The 23,909-nt window shown below is 39.9% G+C and overlaps 1 protein-coding gene across 1 annotated transcript in view; it reads right to left on the bottom strand.

The window, feature by feature from the left end:
- The window catches only part of Pard3b (par-3 family cell polarity regulator beta), a 976,275-nt gene that overhangs the window by 271,335 nt on the left and 681,031 nt on the right, over window positions 1–23,909 (bottom strand). Inside the window, exons 17-18 of the mRNA XM_021197960.2 lie at window positions 21,126–21,332; window positions 20,161–20,398 (exon numbers count right to left, since the gene is read on the bottom strand). Coding sequence (XP_021053619.1) covers window positions 20,161–20,398; window positions 21,126–21,332 — 445 coding nt within the window. The remainder of the gene's footprint in view (window positions 1–20,160; window positions 20,399–21,125; window positions 21,333–23,909) is intronic.

Genomic DNA, 23,909 nt, shown 5'->3' with positions numbered 1-23,909 from the left:
CAAAAAAACCTCAGACTTGGAGATCCAGCAAAACCCAGGTAGACAAAAGCGTCTAAACATTTGGCTTTCATTTGTTGAGCTTTTCAAAGATGTAGAAAGGGTAACAAATCTAGGAAAGATAGCATCCTTACTAAGTATCTTGCTATGTGATTTCATGGCTGTACCCACAGGAAAATGAGGGCTTGGCCCGAGAAGGCAGCATGTGGTATATGAATGTCTGAGATGAACTGTCTCGATATTCCTTCTGTAGTTGCTTATATCCCATTCCCCATGACAGAGGTGATATCCCTCAGAGGTCACTGTGTGGATATTAGTGAAAGGAGAAAGAGAGCCCACATATTCACTTTCTTCTTGTCAGGGATAGGATGTCACTGTCCCCATAGATGCTAGCTTCAAGCAGAGAATTGTTCTAAAAATTTTAGCTATAGATCCTGTCGAGACAAACTAAATTCCATTCTAAAATATGTTTATGTATGAGCATGTGTGTAAATGTGGGTGTATGAGAGCCAGAGAGTGTCTGCATGAACACAAACATATACACATATACCTGTGTGCATGCACTACACACACATTCATATACATGCACATGTACACAACACACCCACGCACATACACACATACACATGTATACATTCACATACATACTCACTACATTAATACACACACATATGCCTCTGTACACATACACACTACATGCACATGCATATAACACATACTATAGACACCACACACACATATACACACACCACCACCACATATACACCTCCTTTTAGATAAAAGTTGTAAAGTGCCACATAAAGTTGTACTATCCTTAATTTGGAGGGTATTTGAAGCTTAGACATTCAAGGACATATCAACTTTCCAGGGCAGAGCAGATTTCATATGCTGTGACTAGTTAAACCTTGACACTGTGAGAGAGAAGAATTCAGACGGCTAACACTAGTTCATGAATTTTGTCTTATCTGGAGTTGAACTATCCAGGGTTAGTAAAATGGAAAAAAAAAAACAACAACCTGTGGTCATTTGTGTTCACATAATTTAGGGACAGGCATATGGTACCTGCATGGTACCCTCTCGCCTGTTATCTTTAAAAGCTGGAATGAATCTTTGGTCAATTTAGAGATTTATTTAAGAACTGATCCTCACCAGATTTCTGACCCACATCACCAATCAGCTATACCTAAATTACTTCATTACATCTTTTTTTCAAGACACAAAGCATGACCTGACATGCACCCCTCTAACATAAGGTACCCTCATGTATTTCCCCCTAACACAAGGTACCCTGAACACCTAACAGATGTAAACAAAGACTATTTTCTTGCAGCTCTTTTTCTGATCAGGCAAATTACAAATGTCTTGGATGAACTTAACTCCACAGTAACCAGCCCAGTGAATTTCTCTTTGCACAGTTTTGCTTTCAAAGGAACAGAAAATGAGAGGAAGAGGCCTCAGGTAACAAGAGACCCATATGGCTTCCCAACCCTCTCTCCAGGCTTATCAATAAATCATTTGGAGCAAAAAATGTCTGAGTGAAAGATATTAGATTTCCAAGGAGGATTCTGCAGTATAATTTTAATAATGATGATAATAATAAGCAGGACATTTTCCTATTCACCATCACACGCAAGCGCATTACACTAAATTCCATGGTTAGTGAGGCCATATCCCAAGGATGAGGTGTTTGCACCTATTTGTACTGGTCTTGCTTTTGAAGTTTTAGTCACTGTCTGAGAAATTCACCCCACACTTGGAAACACACTCTCATTTATCTAAAGTCAGTGCTTACTTCATTCAGCCTTTAAATTAGTGATCATCCAGGGCTACATGACTAAGAGAAGGACACACCCTATTTTCCCATTGGAATTATACTGACCAAAACCAACACCTTGCTCCCTTTGTAATGTCTAATTTTGCTAGCTTAAGGTACAATTTCGGTCTGCTCTTTAGTTTTTCTAGTGCATGGAATAAAATATCACAGTGATGTAGCTTTGACTTCAAAGTTCAGCAAAGGATAAAGGGTTGGGTATTTGTAACATCTCTGAAATTATGAAGAAACAAGGCATGGAGGGATATTTTGGGAGGAGGGAGAAAGGGAGGACCACCCCAACACTGGAGCTTCTCCAAGGACATGCTAATTTCTAAAGAATCAGAGTGAAGGAGATGATGTAGTTCCTTGTGCCATTTTTAAAATTGGAAATCCATTTCCTTTTATACAGTCTAGTTTGGTAATGTTCCCCCAACTACTCCCGATCCTCCTCACCTTCTCACCCACTGCAATCCACACACTCTTTCCTTCTCTCTCATTAGAAAACAAACAGGCATATAAAAATACCTTCGTGCCATTCTTTGTAACCTTTTCTCTAAAACTAAAGTTGTCTTATAATAAAATGTTTTAGAGATTTAAACACTGAGGTTAAGTTAAAATAAGTGAGAAATGAGATTAAATAAGTCATGGGTATGGTCTAGAAGGATGCTTCTAGACACAACTAATACTGGCTTCTGTCTTGTAAGAGAACCATCAATACTCAAACACCCTGTGTTGTGTAAAGTCCCTGTTATATTGACAACAAGCAGAAATATAAATTATGAAACCATCATCCCTAAACTACATTAACGCATCAACTACAGCCATCATCAATTATTCAAGACCTACTCGCTGAGCAGAATGGTAGGCTAGGAGGTAAGATTTTCAGAGAATGGAGGGAGAACTATGGGTGAGGACCAAAACAATTATAAAAAGGTTTTATCCTAGGAAGAGATGTATTTTGAGAGACCTAGAGTATTTAGGTATTTAAGGGATTACTTTTCTTTTTAGAGCCTGTGGACAAGATAGAGTGACATGGTCTGACTGTCCAGAGGATACAACTTCCCCTTGGTCTGTGTGCACTAGTCAACAGAAGCAATTTGATGGAACACTGGCGCAGTCAGACTTTGTTCCATTAACTACCAGCAGAGACACATTGTTACAGCAACAGCTTAAATGAATGGCTTATGTGTCTGTAATAATTTTGACTTAAAATGTCAACTGCATTTGAGACGCCACATGCATTTAATCAATGTCTATATTGTAAAATAAATATACTTCAGAGTGACTGCTGTACCAGCTATAAATCATAATTCTAAAAGACAAGAACATCTTACCTTCACTATTGATAGTCGTTAATGACAATGCTGATTAAAACGGAATCTGCCTGCCATATTATTGTTAAACAGCCTATTAGAATTTCGATCACATCCCATAACCTATCACTATCTTTCTATGTTGATACGGCTCTTATGGAATAATACATGACTGACAGCTAGATTTAAAACTTAACACTTGAAATGTAAAACTAAGGAACAGAGTTTTATAAGCACATTTTAGCCCATATCTCTAAAATTAAGAGAGACCCTGCTGTCAAAGGTATATAGTGCTTCCAGGGCTGATTTATTTCTTTGGTACTAATATTTGAGTTTTCAAAAATTTTAGGTTAAAAAAAATCATCTATATGTCACATCAGCAAATGAAAGGATCTGTAAGTCAATACTGTTAGTTATAGGATGTCTCAGAAATGAGTGATTCTACCCATATCCTGTGAACTCTGAGTGTGTACTATGAAAAAGGCAGTGAGCAATATTACACTTGGTGCTGGACATACTATATAAGATCATTGTGAAGGGGATTAGATGGGATTCACAAGCAGGACAAATAATAGCACAGAGGCTTAAGGATAGATGTCAGCCAGGCAACCTAGAACCTCTCTGTTCAGGATTATTCTGTCAGCTACAGACAGACTATGGTTGTAAGGAGTGCAAAGGACAGAAGAGCATCTAAACATCTGGTAGAATACATCAGCTTCAAGGAAAAAGGTCCTGTAACACTGGGCACATGGGTTCTGAGGTAACTGGATTTAATCAAGTTATTACATTCTAATATCACATGACATGGTACAAGTTCTGTTGTTATCCAAGGGAGAGAGTGTGCTAAGCACCACTACCAGGTGGATCCCAGGGTAAAGACAGCAGAGAGGTGGAAGCTTATGGTTTGATTCAACATTATTCACATCACTTTCTTAGCATGATTTATTTCTGCTGTTGAACTTCCAGACACTAGATGTAAGGTCCACCGCAGTCAAGCTAAGCATGAGGAGAGGTGAGAGCATTAAGAATCAATCTCTGTTCTGAGTTCAGAAGATCACGACTACAGGCACTACCCATGACAAGGAACACAGAAAGCAGAGGTAATGAGCAGGGTTCTACCCATGACATGGAAGGCAGAGGTAATGGGAGACTGTCAAGTTGCCTAAGACAGAGTTTTTGTTTCTGTTTGTTAGCAATTTAAAAACCAAGAGGAAAATACCAAGAGAATCTAAACTGTGTTCCAACAAAAGTCTGAGGTGACTAAGCCCAGCCAATGCCTTTGCATGAAGCTTGTTACTAGGAAGAAGCCAGGACTGAACCCAGGGCAGCGCCTCCCAGGGCAGGTGGCATGTCCTCTAAAGTGAGGACAGCTTACTGGGTTTCCATGTTGGAATTGCTTACAATACGTCTTTGGTACCTTTATATATTTTTCACAATTTAAGAAGCATCCCATAAATAATAATAATAATAATAATAATAATAATAATAATAATAATTTGGATTTGGATTTGTGGATTTTTGTGGGCTTTTCCTCCTACCTCCCTTCCTCCTGCCAATGTTAAACTATAAAGAAATAAACTATAATTAAAAACAAATCAAAACCAAGGAGAGAGCAGAACATGGTAGGAAAAATGTTTGGTAACAAGTATTTAGCTTGATAAAGTCTTGTCCAGAAGTGGAAGAACAATCATACCACTGCATATTTAAGACTTCTAAAGAGTGAAGAGAATGAAGACATGCAGAAATGGGAAAAGTGAGATGACATTGATGGTCTGGAGTAGACGGACAGTGCGGGTCAAAGTTCCAGAACACTGGTCAAAACCACCTTTCCACTTCACAGTCTATTTTAATCATAAAAACCATCCCTTCCCACACTCTGAAAATTCCAGGAGGCACAAGGAAAGCAGGACAAATCTATGATATTGATTTTTTTTTTTTTTTTACTATCCATTGACTAGAGTTCAAATTTAAAGTGGAAAATTATAGTCCCTGGGGGAGCAGAAACCTATCAATGGGAGGAACTAGCACTAAAAGCTCTAGAATTAGGGTTTTTACTGTTCACTGGTGATTCTGTCTGCAATCAAAGTTGCAACCATTATCTGGCCAACAGACTCTTCAGTTCTCTTTTTCCTGAGTTCTGAATTGTATGATGTCTGTGAGGATTCTTCTGTGGGTCAGGGAGTGCTGGCTGAGTCAGTCTCTATGGAGACATTTCTACTCTGATTTCCAGAGCTCTGTGGATGTTTTGGGTGTAAGGAAAGTCTTAAGAGATAGATAATGGTCAGGGTCAAGAACAGAAAAGAATGGTAACAGAAGAGACTGAGTCCTTTCAAGTTTGCTTTTGTATCATTTACTTTTCTAGATTTATATTTTTACTTGCCATTCAGAATTTAAAATTATACACATAATATTTAAAATGAGGTTCAGGTTTTATGCTTTTCTTTTTCAAGGGATTTGTATGGCATTAGAGTAGTATATTAGCCCAAAGTAGAAAACAGAGGTGAGAGAGAGAATTTGAAGATTAAAGGGATCTACTTCCTGACTTTGCTTAAAGTGAAAAGCTTCCTAGATGAGGAATCTTTAATCCTAAAAACTGAGGTAAATTGTTCATCATTATTTAGACCAAAAGATACACTGAGAATCAATACCCCCAATTTGGGCAATTTAAATGTTAATAGATGTAGGCAGTGGTTTTGCTCAGTTCCTGCTCATTTCATCCTATAAAGTTAGCTTCTTTTTTTTTCTCCAACTAATCCATCTCTCTTTTGGCCCACAGATCTATCACTCTGGTAATCACTTGTGGCTAATGGCCAAGCCGTAGATGGCCATAGTGTATTTGATACAGTTGATGCAAGTGGGTAGCGGTAGGCATGTCTCTAACAGTGGAAATGTCTGAGGTTAGACATCTAGATGTGTACCTACTTAGTATGTTCATCACGTAGCCACAAGTGGTCTAATAAGTCCGTAGATTCAGGGATTCTGAAAGGGGCTCAGTAGATAATATAGCTTTTTAATAACAGACTATCCAGGCCCTGCACACTTTGAAGAAAAACTGCAGATTCTGGGCTTTGAAGAGAACAGTAACACACCTGACTTACCCACTTCAGTTCTTTCCAACCAAGTCCTAGGATGATATTTATCAGGCAACCCAGTATTTTCTGAATTAATGAAAGAACTGGACACGACAACAATGAACGGCAGGTTTTGGACACACCACAATGTGCTTGCTGTGTACTTAGCAAAGTCTCTCTCAATAACAATGACAAGACTATTTCAGAAGATCTTGGAGATCAGTCCACTCTACTTGGCAGCTTACTCCATGAGGGGATGCTGAAATGCATTTGTTAAACTCTGACTGGGAATAGTGCAGAACTAGGGTATACTTTGGAATATGGAACAGAACTATGGCTCTAACCTCATAATTTAGTTGTGAATTCTAAATCCTATTTCATTGCTAATAATTTCCTATTTATAGGTCATCTTAATTAGATCGCAAGTTTAAGTGTAGCAATATTGTATATTTTTTTTCTGGGTTTCCCTAGGGTAGTACTTAATAGATATTCTAGTAATGAACTGATGGATATTTTCTCACATTTTAGATGGATATCTTTCCTTATTCCCTTGCAGACTTGGGGGATACCAGACCTACAACCTGTTCAGAAACCTCACCCAGTGAATAACAACCATCTTCTTTGTCATATCTAACCTCAATTTTACCCAAAGCAATTTTGACTCATTTTCTTCCTACCACTGTGCTCAGTGGAAATGGGGAAGAGCTGGTTACTCTTGCTAGTTAACTCATCCTTCAACCTTTTCTTCCAAGAGAAGTTTAAAGAAATAAAGATGATTCCCAGAGTGGTTTACTCACTTGGTCATCTCAGAACCCCTGTTTTCATTATTTCCAATGTTATTATCCAGTATGACTAAAGGGCACAACACAGCAATATCCAAATAAGTCTACTCCAATTAGCATGATACACAAGCTGCCGAGTCAACCAGCAAAAGCTTATTAAAGGACAACATAATGAAAAGCATCATGGGGGGGGGCAGCGGCGGGGAGGTGTCCTTTGCTTAAAGGAATCCATCCCCATTGTGAATCTGAGGCAGACATAGAAAACAAACAAACAAACAAACAAAAAACCCAAAAATAAGCCATGCAAAGAACTGAAGGAGAAAACTCTGATGCTGATGCTGATGCTGAGGATGAATCTCATGGAAGGGAAATGCAGGCTCAAGAAATGGAGATTGTTAAAGGGGGGCAGAGGAAGGCTGTCGAAGCCTGGCAGAACCAGGGAAAGCAGAGTAAGAGCTTCTTAAAGAAAGATGCCATCTGAGGCTCCAAGCTCTCTGCTGAGCGAAGTAATCGGGTTAGAGTGGAGAGACTGTAGAAAGTAAAAGTGGAATGTGACAATACACAAATTCGGTCAAGAAAATAGAGGGCACCGGGTGTCAGTTAAAGAGTGGGCCTTATATAAATCCTTCATTTTCAAATGAAGACCTTGGGTTCCCCCAGTGACACACCAGAGGTCCCAGAGTACTGTATGAAATGTAATAAATTCAAATTTCTGATGAAATTAGGAATGCAACATTTGAGTAGGCTTGGTAGGCAATTCTGCAATGCTGCAGACTTTAAGACGGCAATATCCACGACAATATATTACTAATAGATTTTATTTTAAGAACTTGTTAGTGTCAGTTCCTTTTTCATATAGCATCTCATTTACTCCACAACTCTGTTAGGTAAACACCACTATGACTTCACAGGAGAGGCTAATGACACAGCAGCTAAGTCGATGTTGAAGTTACTCTTTGTGTTATGAAAAAGTATGCAAGTAAAGCAATTTAAAAGAGGACAGATTTACTTTGTCCTATGCTTTCAGAATTATTATGGTCCATTGCAGCATGGACTATGGGAGCATGTGTGCCCCTCCATCCCAGTGGGCCTGGATTAGTAGGAAGCTTCAGATGCAGAGGTCTGCCCTAGTGACATAGCTCCACCAGTGAAGTCCTACCTTGTAAAGGCTCCTCAGCCTTCAGAACATTACTATAGGCTAGGGGTCAAATAACACATTTCAGATTCAGATAGAATCCTTAACAAGGACAAATGGTTAGAAACAAGCAGACCTGAGATTTGTATCCAAGTGAAATTTCCAAAGATCTTCTCTTTGCCACCATGTTATATTACATTTCAATATAGAGGTGTTTATTAAGTATCTGGTGATGGTAGTTGTGTTAGTTTGAACTGAGATGAAAGAAAGGAGGAACGCAGGTCAATTAGCCTGGTTGCTACTGAAACAATGTATTCAGAATAATCAATCAAATTACAGTGGCACAATGTACAGAGGGGCAATGGAATAGAACACCCAGAAGTACGAGGTTGTACTTTTCACACATCAGTAGAATTTACTGATGGGAGGGTGAGGAGAGGGAGGGAGGCACATCCTGGATGGCATGGGATCCCAGGTGTTGCATCAAACATAATTAGGAGAGTCAGCATAAGCCAGTGACTTCCATGGGTAGATTACCAATTAGACTTTAACCTTGTTGAAGCTGAGGTTGAAAGTAGCCAATAGTTTGAGAAATTGGATTGTGTCCAAAGCTTGGTGGCTATTATAGTCCAAAAGTGTTTATACACCTCCTATCTATTTTCCAATTTAAGTAATGTATCTCCTATCTGTTTTTAATCGCACTGGGAAGTCTTTTTCTTGTTTTATAAGCAAAACAGTCAGTTACTAATAATTTTATAACATGACTCCAAATTTGAGCCTTTTTCCTTAATTATGAACTAGTTCACATTATAAAATTATTATTTTGATATCACCTGACAACATCTAATCCAATTGGAAATCCAATAGATGGCAAGAGTAAATAAATGGCGTGTGTCCTGCCTCATGCTGCAATTATCTGCAAGGAAAACTATTGGTCACTCTCATTGCCCATGCATGTGGAAAATGGACATTAGTAAATGACATCGAAGTTTTTAGATAAAAGGTGCTAATCAGAGATCTGATTCCATCCTATCCTAGTCAAACGAGTAAATCTCAACACGTCATTCCCTAATCATATTAAGTAGACATCCCAGAAGGACATGACATTGTGCTGGACATGGGGCAAGGCCTATTAGGCAAATAAATCCCCACTAGGAACTTACAAGTGTTTGTGTATACAGATAAAACTGTTGTTAGTATGCTTTATTAGTTACTTAATATGAGTATGCAAATAAGTCCATCAGAAAATGGTCTGCATTTTATTAATCTAGCATCTTTAATGATTATATTTCATCTTAAATGCTAATGACATTTATTTATGATTGTGTACCTTCCATTTGAGTGCCTGAGCAAGTTCCTTTTAGCATATCAATTGCTTCAAAAGTGAAACCACTGGACTTTTGTCCTGATCTGTTAACAAATCTAAACCTCATTATCCCAGAATGAGATAAAGTGGTGTATTCTCCTCCAGTGCTGTTGTGTAATTTGCATTAACGTAATGGGAGTTGGGCAGGCATATTAAGAGCAGAAGGAACCCTAATTAAACAAATAAGCCTTTTGGTTGACACCCTGTGTGATCACTCTTTACTGTGATAAGTATGAGAAAATCAAATCACCCTATTGCTTTGGGCAGCGGAGAACAGGGGCTGCAGAATAATCAAGATTCCGTGGAGTAGGAAGGGATGGCAAGGAGCAGCGATCAGACTTTGAAAAGAAGGTAGCCATCCATTTTCATATTCATTAACTCTATACAGGGCCCTCATCCTTCCATGAACACATCCTCAGAAAACAGAGGGATAAACAAACATTTGCAGACATGCTTGAGAGCTGAAAAAAAAAAATGATTAAAGCCATAGAACAAACAAGCCTGCCCGCTGGGTACCCTAGCATCTCATTTGTCTTTGTGCTCCGCCCAGCTGAAAGTAGCCCTTCTCTCTCAGGTTCATCTTTTGGTTAAGCAATAAACCTTGGCTCTATGTAGCATTTTAGTGAGTATCCTTGTAGCTGTTGCTATCCTTTCTATCACACATAAACTTTAAATCCTTAACTTTCTCCTCTTGAGTTCAGGTGCAGATTAACAAAATTTCAGATGTATTACATGCAAATGAATAACTGTTATCAACTATCAACACCACTGGGTTTCATGGAGGTCAATATCTGTATGTTACTGCCTCTAGTTTCCAATTCCATGCCAAGCTCCACACTGCTCATAAAGAGTGCATTTCCAGCCAAGACTTGTGGTAATAATGATGAAAAGAAAAGAAGTGATGGTTATGGTGTCCCCCTGCCTGAATTTAAAAATATTAAAGAAATTAAGGTTAGACTTAATTTGAAAAAAAAATTGGCAAGTTAAGAAAATGGAGCAACAAAATTTTTATGATTCATTTTGTGAAAAATAAAGTAAATAATTTTTAAAGACTTATTTTTAGATGGTCTCTCTCTCTCTCTCTCTCTCTCTCTCTCTCTCTCTCTGTGTGTGTGTGTGTGTGTGTGTGTGTGTGTGTGTGTGTGTGTGTGTTTGCAGGTGCTCACAAAGTCCAGAGGACAGTGTGAGATCTCTAGAAGTTAGAGCTAGGATGGTTGTGAACTACTGGATTTAGGTACTAGCAGTAAATTTGAGTCCTCTGAACAAGCAATACAGACCTGAGGCATCTCTCCAGACTTCAAGAGTAAATAGTTGAAGATGAATTTAGGAGAGAAAATCCCGTTACAAAGGGACTAAACCTGACCTCTCTTCTATGCTGATGGGGGCTAACATCCTTTTCTTTCCCTGGCAATCAGGGACAGTCATGGAGAACAATGGATAGCTGTATTTATTGTAAGTAGCCTTTCAGAACACATTGTTTTTTCTATAGTCATACTTCTCACAAGCACAATATATGCAGCTACTTTATCCTGATCAGTAAAGGCCTCTCAATGTATCTAACCTGAAGCCAAATTAAGAACTTTGACCTTATTTTTCATTTGAGATTTCATGTTTCAAATGGCTTGAACTTCATGATAAAAAGCACCTAAACTCTAGCCTATGGCTTGCCCTTTTGCCTTTGGGGAGATGCCTGTTAAAATTTCATTGGACTAGCTGCATTAGCAGAGCTGCCCTTCATGCTCATAAAGCTGACGGGCTACCCAGATGTTTACAGCCACTATCCGGGAAGAGGTAATGACAGGCTGTGGCCACATTACATTTATTGTACATGAGACCTGTAACAGCCATTATGGGATCAAGCCGAGAGGACAAATATAGCACACATGCCATGTCCCTGGTGACTTGAGTATTCAGTGCTCTCTCTAACCCGATTTAAAAATCAAGTCAAAATGTATCTAGATGGACAACATCAGAGCAGCCATCTACTAAGAAATATCCGAGCCTGAACCCATCTGCACACTCTGCATTGAAACTGGACTTAAAAAGAAAGGTAAGAAAACAAAACAAGCCTTTGGGTGAGTCTACTCTTGATTTGTATTCAGCAATGGAAAGTTTTGTCTTCTACTCAGTGGTTAAGTAAAGCTTGAAAACAGTTCACAGTTGCACTTGGAAAGGAGTGACCCAGAGCATATGAAATATAAATGAGCGAATGATTTGAGCGATGGCATTTCTTCCTATACTTTATTATGCAAACTGTTCAGGTGAGAGAGAAGAAGCACCATGCCCATTTGAATTACAAAACAGCAATTCAGGGGAAATGAAACAGTGGAAGGGAAAGTTTGTGGGCTCTGAGTATATCTAGCTTGAGACAAAGGGTTCGTCTGGAGTAAATCCAAAGGGAGGAACCGGGAGAGAAGCCTATTAATTTCATAAAGGCAGACTCATGAGTGGGCAACAGGTGGAGAGACAATGTGGGAAATGCAAATCCAAACCCCAAGAAGATGTCAGCTCAGGTGTAGTTATCCAAAAAGAACAGTAGCAAGCAATGGTGGTACGTACTCACAGTCCTAACACTTGGGAGACTAAGGCAGAAGGCTCTTATGTATAGTGAGCCCTCCTCTCAACTGAAACACTACATAAACGATGGAAACCATTACTCGCAAGGATGTGGAGAAAAATGAGGCCTTGCATACTATTGGTAGAAATATGAATTATTCAGATATTGTGGAAGACATTATGGAAACTTATCACAACATAGAAACTATAACTACCATATGATATCCAGGTAGGTATCCCACTTCTGGAAATATATTTAAAAGCAATGAAAGGAGTACGTCAAAAACACGTGTACACTTCCATGACTGTTGCAACACTCTTCATAATAGCAAAGGAACAGAAATTAACCACACATTGGCCAGATGATAAGTGGACAAAGGAAATGTAATATAATTGCACGCACGCACGCGCGCGCACACACACACACACACACACACACACACACACACACACACACATCCTTATTTACCATTCTTGGAAAGAAGGATTTAAATTGCAGTGGTGTGGACAGGTTGGAATGTTGTAGGTCTAGTGTCTAGTTAGACCTTAGCTCAGGCTATCTTTAGGCCCTCATGTAGCCATTCCTTGCCCACATCTGTGTTAGAACTAACATTTTGTGACTAATAGATAAAACCTTTTGGAATTTTTTAACCCACCAGATTCTATCAACGCAAAGCTAACACAGCTTCTTAGGCCTGTACAGGATTCCCCATCTTGCTGTAACTGCCTCTTTTATATACTCACCAATTTATTTTAAAGTTGCTTTTTTTTTAAAGTTGCTTATGACTTTCATAACATGGTTTCCATATGGGAGCATGGAACCTGAAGTAACCTAGCTGTGTTCTACAGATTTGGGTAAATCGGGTTTGGCTCTAGAATAAACTCTTTCCTTCTGAGAGCTGTGTTTTGTGCATTGTCAGAGATAACATGAATTAACCTGGGAAACATTCTTCCATGAAATACACCAGGCACACAGAAGGAGAAGCGCCATGGAGCCCTCACTTACAAGTGAAGTATAGAAGACTGTAATTCACAGGAATAGGGAGAAATGGTTGTTACCAGAAGCAAGGCAGTGTGAGAGTTGGTTGCTCAAGGACACATAACTTCAAGTAGGTGAGACTAGCAACTCTGAGAGTAGTGTCTTCAGAAACACAGAAAAGATAAGTATGTGAAGTTATCCATGTGTTAGTGTGTACTGCTACTTCACAATGGTCTCATCTATCAGAACATGTTATATATAATAAAAACATATGATAATTTGGTGGACTTAAAATACACAACAAGAATTAGTATCTATCAAGTCAGGCATTCCACAGACAGCTTGCTTATTTATATAAATCACTCCACTGAAACGACACAACAGCACGGAGAGGGTATGAGGGATCAGTGAAGGCCAGGGAGCCTGCAATTAGGTTCATCAAGAGCCTGGTGATAATAGCAACTGTGTAATTGTTTGTGTAGAAATAGCATGGGGGCAGTGTGTCTGGCAGCCCTAAGACATGCACATCATGGCTCCTCTTTAATAGCATGCTCCTATAAATAAAACACATAGTACATTTCACAGTGGAATGAACAAAGTGTGTCCTGTAGTGTAGGCAAAACTTAGAAATGAAAAGTTGAGGCATCTAAGGGTTTTTAAAATATCTTCATGGTTTATAACGTAGGATTCTTTAAAAAAAGAAAAGTAAGCAATATCTGAAGCTGAGTAAAAGAGGAAATGACAGAGAACATCCAACCGCTGGATCAGGAAGAGCAGGGCTGGTACACTGAGCTTGAAATCAAAATCCCCACTTCTGCTGTAGACCCCTCCTCTCTGAATGTCTGACTCAGCTGCAGCAGGGCTTTGCATACTGGACAGACACTTTTTTGAACCCTATACGCTGCTTTTCGTTATCGTTGTGAAATTTGTTTACAGAAAACCCTTAGATGTCTATGCTACAGGGGGAAAAAAAGGACAAAGAAAGAAAAGTGAGCTGGCTTCTGTGTCAGCATGCACTGTTCAGATACTCTGTCTGCTGAAGATCCCATGAAGCTTGGGGACATGGTCTGTCAGGCCGCAGACAGCTGCAGTAGGAGAGGACTCTTGCCCCTCTGCAGTTTCCCCACAGCTCCTACTGTAATCTGCAATCATCTAGACTTCTCTGGATCAGGTATGTATTCCCTATACTCTCACCATTTCTGGGATGTGAACCCTATAGGAGCCAGGGCCCGGTTCCTCTTTAGAATCATGTTAGTCCAGAAGGTGCTGCTCTTTACCGGAGTACCAGAGCTGTCTTGGAGAATGTCCCTTTGCTCCTGGGTACTTCATAGTTAAAGCTTGTATGTTGATGTGACATTTTTCTTGTTTTGTACTAAACACAGCAGGAGAAACTCATATTTATCTTTGACTTTTTCATTCTCTATTATGGTGGGAAAGTGCCATGGTAGCTGGGATTTCACTGCTTGCCATCCATTTCCCAGGACAACACCTGATGTAAAGGTAGGACTTTAATAAATATTGTTGAGTGACCAAAAGAATGACTAGTAATATATTTGGCAAAGACAAAATAGTCAATAAATGTTATTAATAATGTGAATGTAGGCAAACAAAATTTAAAAGCAGACAAAATTAAAAACCTTCCTAACAGCATAATATACACTTTGATAATCTACTGGGAAGGACAAATCTAACTAGACACAATTCCTTTAGGACAAAAGCCTAGAAAAAGTAGAGAAGAATGAACGTAATTGTCTAGGGAGATGGGCTTAGTTAGTACAATATTAACTATACAAGCATGAGGAACTCAGTTCAGATCCCCAGCACCCACATGAAAAGAAAAAATGGAGCACACACCTAGAATCATAGTGCTAGAGTGGGAAAGATGAGGATCCCAGAGACATGGGGTGATCGGTGCAGCTGAGTCGGTAAGTTCTGTGCTCAATGGCAGACACCGTTTCAAGAAAAAATAAGGTGGAGAGCAAGAAGAGTACACTGGGCACCAACATCTGGCTCCTATATGTGAATCCCCACACATGATGTATATGCACACACCAAGAAGCTCAACAAGACATATACGCATACACTACATGTGTGAGTACACAGATACAAATAGACATAGTCATATAGAGAGATGCACAAACACACACAGACACACAGACACACAGACACACACAGACACAGACACACACACACACACACACACACACACACACACACGAAAATGAACTTATACCACTTCAAGCCTTTCCTTCAGTGTCCAGAACGGGTAAACAGTTTGTGGGTTTTGAAGAGTGACTTAGACTCTTAAGGGAAGACGGCAGAAACTGTTATCTAAAGGGACTGGTTTGAAACACGAGGAATTTCATTTAAGGACTACAAGAGACTGACAAAATTATTAAACAACCAAGAAATCAGAGGGTGATTTCCACTTTTCCACTGTGGTTGACATTATTGTGGCCAAAGGCTATTTGGGACTAGCTGCATTGAACTTGTCTCCCAAAGGGTTTGAGCTCTGCTCTTTGGTTACAGGAGCCATGGATATCCCTTCTGCAGGAACATATCTTGAAGAACAGTGAGACCCAAGGAAGTTAAACTCATGAAGCAAAAATAAGGATGTGCTTTGACCAGAGATAAATCAGTGGAGCTCCTGAATTCCACACCAAGGCTGATCTTTCTGACTGCCAGCTGCTTTTGGTAAACCAGTCTCTACTGTAGACCAGGTACAGGAGTTGCTAGTTTGGCCCCACCCTAAGCTTTCCTTCCAGTCTTGAAAATGCAGGCCAGAAGATGACAGACGTGTGCCTTCCTGCATTGGTGGCAGCGAACACACCTGACATCTTTCATGAGCAGGGAGCAGATGAATCCTATATGCATGTGTAGATCACCAGTGAGCCAAAAGCAGGACGCTGACAAAGTATATTCAGAAACCCTGACCTCGGATGAGTTGGTGACAGTAAGAGATGGTAACCTGGAAAGGATCTGTACATTGTCTCTTTCGGACTTCTGTATCAAAATGAGCAAAAGATTAACAGCAAGGCTATCAAATCCCAGCAGCAAGTAAACAGAGTTTATAAGGTAACTGACAAAGTTGGAAGGTTCAGGGTTGAGCATTTTCCCATAGAACTTATGGTCCTTGTAAGAGCCAGACTTGATTCATGCAAGGAGATAATTTAAAATCAGTAAATCATAACAACATACAAACTAGACAATGGGTAGAAAGATGAATGGGATAGACCTCCCAAAACATTTCTATTAGGAACAAGGCGTGGGTGAAACTAAAAAAAATAACCTTTCCCTCTACCGTGAACATGTTTGGAACAGCTAATATTGGTAGAGTAAAGACACTTGGCTCTTGAGTAGCAAGAATAAGGCCACTGCTAATGCATCACAGTATAGGATGAGGAAAGGGGGGGCAGAATTTAAGACCCCTCTGACCCTCCGTGGCCAGGCGCCACTATCTATGGAGTAACTGCAGACACTACCAGCAGAGCCTATGTTCAGGAAAGCATTATAGCAGGGCAGACAATGGGGAAAATAATGCATATTTAAGTCACATCTAACTCTAAGAGAACCTTAGAGCAATCAATCTTTTTTAAATAAGAAAGAAACTAAGTCAATAGCATGTGAGTAACAGATGAGAATTAAAGCAAAATCTGTTGGCTAATGGTAACAGCTTTTGTGTTCTCTGTTGCTGAGAGCGTGCGTGTAGCAGCGACTCCAATATGCTCACCAACGCAGATGCAAAAGGCTATGGAAAACAGTTGCTATTTTTATACCAAAGATAAAAATCCAACATCACCTCTCAGTTCTTAATTTTGTTAGTGCAGTGAAAGAGAACAAAAGGCAGGGTGCTGTGTGTCTAGAGGATCCAGGGCCTGTGGCTCCCACTATGTGGAGATAGGGACCATATTGGGAAAAGGGGGAAGCAGGCCCTGTCTTGTGGGCAATAAGTACACAGAGCTACCCACATAACAGAAAATACTGTCAGGGTTTAACTTGGTGACAGTCTCAGGAACAGGCCCTGTGAATCGCTGGTAGTTTTCATATTTACAGATTATTGTGGCTAAATCATTTTTATAGTTTTTTCTTTAATACCCGAAAGAGGAAACTTGTCCTTATAAATTACTATGACATTGTAAAAGCAGTAATAATACTTATGATAATGACCGTGCTGGTTTCCGCTGATACTATAAGCAATTAGTACAATCTTAGGGGCTTGAAGAACGCATATGGGTAAAAATTAAAGGGCTGGCCAGAGGGAAGCCATCTCCTTATCCTTCTCCGCTTATACAGGCCTCCCTTATTCCTTGGTTCCTGTTCACTCCCCTCTATTTTCACAGCGATAATGCTTCATTGTTTTACACCATGCTTGCTTCTCATGACTTCCACTTTCTGTTTGGAAGACCCTGAGATTACACTTGGCTCTCTGAGGAAACTCAGGACAACTGCTTTATCTCAGGGCCAACAGAAAGGTGTGTCTCACTGAGTCATTAGACTACAGGTCATGTAGAGTACAAATAGGGCAGGACTTCAGGCTGAGCTCCTGAAAAAGGCTAAAAGCAGAATGTGGTACTTGTGCTAGGTACTACATGATCAAACTAAACTTAGAAATGGGCAAGTTTTCAAAATATCAGAACATTCAAAGTAACGAATCAAAAAAGATCCTGTCACCCTGAGACACCATAGCAAGGAGGTCCTTCATCTATAACTCTGGAAGAAAGCTGTTTATAGTGGCCAATCCACTTTGTGTTCCTTGTTTCTGCTTTCATCTTTTTGCTATTTATAAAGCCCACACCTTCTGCTTAGGTATCCAAGTGTCTTTCTTCTGTAGGTGAAATATGGCCTTATTCACAAATCAGTAACTTAAGGTTTGATCTTTAAATTTGAAATCTTATTCCCTGATAGTCAAATGATTTCCAGGGCATCAGAGCTGCTAAGGAAATGTCATGAATTGAATAACAATGGCCCTGTTGGGTTCACATGTTTGAATACTGTTTGTAGACCTGTAGACTGATTTAAGAAGGATTAGGAGGTGTGGCCTTGTTGGAGGAAGTGTGTTCCTGGAGGTGACCTTTGAGGTTTCAAAAGAATCCTGTCATTTTTAGTGCTCTCTCTCTCTGCTTTCTGATTGCATTTTTAATATGTGGGCTCTTGGCTCTTTCTGTCACTATGACTTTGTATCACCATCATGGACCCTAACCATTTGAAGTCTATTTAAACACTTTCTTTTATTGGTCATGGTGTTTTATTATGGATCTCTGTGAGTTTGAGGCCAGACAGGTTTTTGGAGTAAGGACAGCTAGGGCTACACAGAAATCTTGTCTTTAACTCCTACCCCCAAATAAAAAGATTTTGAGGAGCATACTGGGGTAGCATTGTTTGAATACTGGATAGGCAATAGGTTGGCTCAGAGCTGTCTACACTATTCGTGCCCCTTAAATGTTACTTTGCACACACACACACACACACACACAAAGGTAGAAGAAAAGGAAGGAAGGGAGAAAAAGATGGAAAAAGATTATTGACTTTTCTTTTATATTTAGAAATATCAGTTGAAGATTTGACATTGAAAACAACTAGTATTCTGTATTCCCCAGCATTTTTAAGTGATAGATATTCTAAAGGTTTTACACAATATGGTTAAATTTATCATATGTCATCTGTTCTTCCTAGCTAAAATGATGGAGATGGATAGATTTGATAGGGAGTTACAGTAATAAAGTAATGAAATAGGTACCTCTACCTTACTTCTCACTCCCCTAAACACAAGCTCCAAGAAAATCCTCTGAGAATTAAGAAGTGATTTCATAAATCTGTCTGCTTTGTGATGAGCAAACATTTTCTGATCTTCTGCTCTGGCAGAATGGCAAAGCACAGGGGAATGTTGAGAGAGTCTGGCAAGTCCTTCTAGGTAGGAAGGCAAGCTGATGCCTGAGTCACTTTGGAGGAGTCTTAGGAAGCAAAGGTGGTGACAGCCATGTCATAGATAGAAGGGGAGGGAGAGCAACGGAAACAAGCTGCTCTTGAGTGGTTTGGAGGGGTAAGAGATTGGTGACTGTAGCAGGCCAGGTAGATGCTGCTGCAGGTACTATGTAGTTACAGACTTCTCTGCCTTCATCCAAGATCTTGGGATAGATGTTATTGTCACTGCTGCCACAGCTGCTGCTACACAAATTAATTCCTTCTCTGCCTCTATATACGAAGTCAGCCAGTATGGGTAAGGAGACTCTAGGCGCACTGTCTGAGGTCAGGGGCTAAGGGCAAGCATCCTTAGGAAGTGAGCCGTGAAAGTGTTCTCCACCAGCAGCAACTGGTATGCTAAAGAGCTACATGAACAATCCAAAGGTGCTCACTTATAAAGGACCCCGGCGGTCAGTTTGCACCACCTAAAAAGCTTAAGGCATTTCTAGTGCCCTTCGCCTGCACGTGTTCCACAGACAAGGGAGTTATGTCCAGGAAGGAGATATACATTTTGGTTTACATTGAAGTAGTTGTGCAAACCTCTGGCCAAATGACCAGAAACCAGACACAGTGCCAGGATACCAAAATGTAAAGGAGAGAGTTTCAACAGAGTATGTTTTGGAGGATGGCTGCATGAGAAGAACCAAATTGCTTTCCGACTATGTGCTCAGTGCTCTCAGCCACTGAATCAACTGTATGTGACATCATCTATCCCAGCCCTGCAAGGCCATCAGGAAGGGATGGTGTTAGCCTCAGTCTGAAAGGAAGGGAGAAAAGATGCATGAAACCTCTGGCTGAGACATGGAAGATCATAGGTCGAAGCCGGGATCACAGAGTTCTAATCCCAGGTACATCTCTAATGCATCACAGTGCCTTTATAGGTGACAGCTACTATGTTGGGGACCTGAGACACACTTCCTATGCTTTTCTAAGTGTTGGCCTTTTTTGACAACAGTTTTATGACAGTTGCAAGTCATCAGCACAAGATTCAGGGGAACACCCCAAAAGGCTTTTTGTGCATTCTTCACACACAAATAATACAGTTACAGCCTTGACTTTTATGAATGTCTTGATTTTTATGAATATAGCTGAAGATGAGAGAAACCTTGAACCTTTTCCTGAGCATACACAATGGTGTGGTTTAGCCAGGGAAAACAATGCCAAGTGCCTTCCCGGCAGGCCCTTACCTCAGCATGGCACCGAAGCCCTTCCTCTTCATTTTCCTCTCTGCATCCTCATGCTCCTCCTTCAGCTTTTTTTCCTTGACTTTCAGCTTCCCCTTTCCTTTCTTCTTCTCCTTTTCTTTTGTTTTTTTGATGTTCTTGGCTTTATTTTCCACATTGTCTAGCTCGGGGTTTCCCTGAGGGACAGACTCACAATTCAGAGCTGCGTGGCCCGAGCGAGAGCTCTTATCAGACAGACCATCTGTAGAGAGAAAAATCAATACCTGTAGTCAGGGGCACTTAACACTAGTATATATAAAATACGTCAAAATGTAAAATACAGAAGGAATAGAAGTACTGTGTGTTCTATTGAACCACATGGCTACTTGTACCCTTTGAAGATAGGATTTCTTAGCCCTGGGTACTTCAAACAAGGTCTGAGGCTAGGAGTGGGTCACATTGGTTGCTAGCTGGTAGTACAAAAGGTTTGAAATGTGCTAAAGCAGTAACCTCTAGGAAAGCTAGCTTGTTAACCTCAGATGCTTCAGAAAGCCCACATGCTGGGAACAAACAGGGTGAGTTTCTTTCCAAAAGAGATTTTTGCTTATAAATAAAACCCACTGCTCCTATGCAATTAATGCAGTCAGTCCTCTGGTTGATGTTGCTTTTAATGATTCAAATAAGAATGCCAAGAAACGCATGCTTAGTGCTCCTGCCCTAAAGGTAAATGACAGTTGGTCCTTCTAAAAACGTGAAAAAGATTTTTTTCCCCCGTTTGCACTGTGAAATAAATTGCACATTGCATCCTCCAATCCAATGTTCCTTAAGCCAAAGGGCAAAACATATCAGGAAAATGAATTACTTTTAATATCAAAAATATAATTGTGATCCTTAAATCATTTTTTTCAGTAGTTAAGTGCACATTTTCGCTTATAATATGCAGATGATAATGAGATGAAGAACCCACTTAACGGGGCATATGGCCCTACCCGTGTCTGCCTCTTCTGGCCCATCATAAGATTTGTCGATGGCTGCTCGGAAGCTCTCGTTGCAGCCGCGGCCTCGCACCATGTGTGGTCTTGGCCTGTGGAAGGGCAGATCATTCTTCCTGACTTCAGCTACAGCAGTCTGTAGGCTCTCCAAGGAACTGGACTTTTTCAGACCCAAAGTTGGACCAAAATCTTTGCCTGGAGAGTCTGGAAGAGAAAAGGTGAAAGGTCAGCCTTCTCTATGATAGTGAGCTATGGTGGAAAGACTCATAATTCTGAGACTAGTTCTGGTTGGGCAGTTTAGAAAAGACTGTGTTAAGTCAGTAAACATTGGTGATTGAACTCCAGCTTTGACACTATCTTTGGTTATCTTGGGTAAGTAGTCTGCCATCTCTGAATCCAGTTTCTTTTTTCTATAGCTGTGGTAAGATTTTAGATGACAGTATTTAAATTTGTTTTACACAGGGAGATTTATGCCTATGTGTATATATGCACACATAAATATACTTACATGTGAACTTGAAAAGTCACTAAATTAGTCACTATCTATAGATTGTATGTTTGAGAGGATATGCATCCACGTACACATATGCGGTCAGAGGGACACATAAACTCTTTGTAGAACGGACTGGCCTCATACTCACAGAGATCTGCCTGCCTCTGCTTCCTAGGCCAAGGCATCCAGACTCATAATCCACCTAACACAATATGTGCTTCCCCTTAGTACTAATCAGAGTCATCTTATCCGTTATACTTGTTATTACTGCCAGAGTTGTTTATTTGATTGGCCTGGAAACCAAACCATTAGTGATTATAATTTTCATATTTAAGTTCTTTACATTATCCTAAAGTCAATTAATGCATGGTGAATTAAATTTATTTATTCTGTGAATAAAGCAAAGCAAGCAAGAAAACAACTTTTCCTAATACTGTTGCTCCAATTCTAGTTCCATTTGAAATGCAGAAAAGGAGCCTCCTTTAATATAATAAACAGTTACAGCACAGAAATGTAAAACCTAAGAGAGCTGTAAGGGCCTATCTTTTAGCATAGACTATTTGCTTCTTGTACAGTTTTTCTTGCCCAAGGTCTGCTCCCCTTCACTCCATTACTCGACTCCACTCCTGTTCCAGCCAATCTCCTTATTATCAATAACAAGATTAAGTGATTGAAATATTAGTAGGCAAATGGTTACTTACAAGATAGAAAGAGTTCCATTAAGGCTTTTGTTTCAGCACTCTAGCTGTTCTACCAAGGCCTGGTTGTTCCCCTCCATTTACCAGGGAAACTATTGTCATCAAGAATATGCACCATGTTTCTGAAAATAATGACTGTGTATCTTGCGCACAGATGTAACATCAACATGTAGAGAGCATCATATATGATATCTACTTCAGAGCACACCAACACTCTAAGGCTTGGCAGATGTTCTACCTTTTAATATTGTTATCCCTGTTCTCATTTTTACTCCCACTGCCACCACAGATGTGACTCTAGCTTCTCACTGTGTAGTTCAAGGGCTATAGGACAAGGCCAGGCAGCAGTGATAAGTCTAATGTATGTAACAGGCTCATAAGTTGGTTAGCAGCATAGACTTCCACCTTCAACAGATTATGTAAAGAACTGTAATAATAGCTAACAACATACAGAATTCTCAGAGTGTGTTGAACACCTCCCTGCCTGCCTTTCACTGATATTAACTTACAACAATCCTTTCACTTATGGCATTGGTACTAATGCATCGTTCGGGAGCTAGGGAATCAAATTAAAGTCCTAGGTATGATAAGCAGATGGTCTATTACCATACTAACCCCGCCCGTTAGCATTTGGAGATAAGAAAAGATGGGGAGCATGTTAAAGTTACACAAGTCCTGTCCCCACTGAACAGAGGCAGTCCAACTGCAGCCTTTCTGCTGTGTACCAAGAACTTTACAATCTCAGGATGTGTTCTGTGCCTTCCCTCTACTTGATTATGGTCAAGGTTCTTAAGCTGACATACATTTTCCTCATCTCCAAAACAAAAAAAAATCTTCTAGATGAGCCCCAGAGCCCACCCAGTCAAGCCAGCACACCACAAGAATTAGATATTACATCATGGTTTCATCGTTAACTTACAGGAGGCAAAACTTACAGGAACAATACACACAATGACAATAAACACCACATTTTATAGATGACAGTACATAGTCAATAAAGGAAACTGAGAAGAGACCGAGAAAAATACAAGAAAATTCAGAGACAAATTGCAGGTGCTATTTGCAAGCACAAATACTAAAGCTGCGTTACAGTTAAATCCAGCAAAAGGCACTCCCCCCATGCACAGCAAGAAGGTGAGAATAAAAAAAAAAGAATCAAGTAAGATTATTTCTGACAAGGAAAACGAAAGACAACACAGAGGTCTGGGAATATTGAGACAACGGTAAAAGCTTTAGAATTTATAGAAAATATTTTTAACATCAACCCCTAGGGATATCTGGCATGAAATTTGGTGAAAACATGAAGAAAAGAGCTAACTGAGTAAGCCTAGATCCTCTGTCAACAACAGCAGCCATCTTTTATTTATTAATTGCCACTCGGGAGATCATATTAGAGCCCAAACCGTAAGCATTCACATCAACCTTTAGCAATAAATTCCAGGGAACTTGAAAGTGAATAAATCATCCGAGATATGAAGCATGTTATCTAAAATGAGCCCACATACATCTCAGCAAGCAATTCTGAGGAAGAACAAATATACAGTTATGGATTCTAAGAGAATTTGACATAAAGGAGTCTTGGATTTTGTA

The sequence above is a fragment of the Mus pahari genome, chromosome 5 (assembly GCF_900095145.1).
Source record: "Mus pahari chromosome 5, PAHARI_EIJ_v1.1, whole genome shotgun sequence".
NCBI lineage: Eukaryota > Metazoa > Chordata > Mammalia > Rodentia > Muridae > Mus > Mus pahari.
Note: the sequence above shows the minus strand (reverse complement) of the source record. Positions and strands in the feature narration are given on the sequence as shown.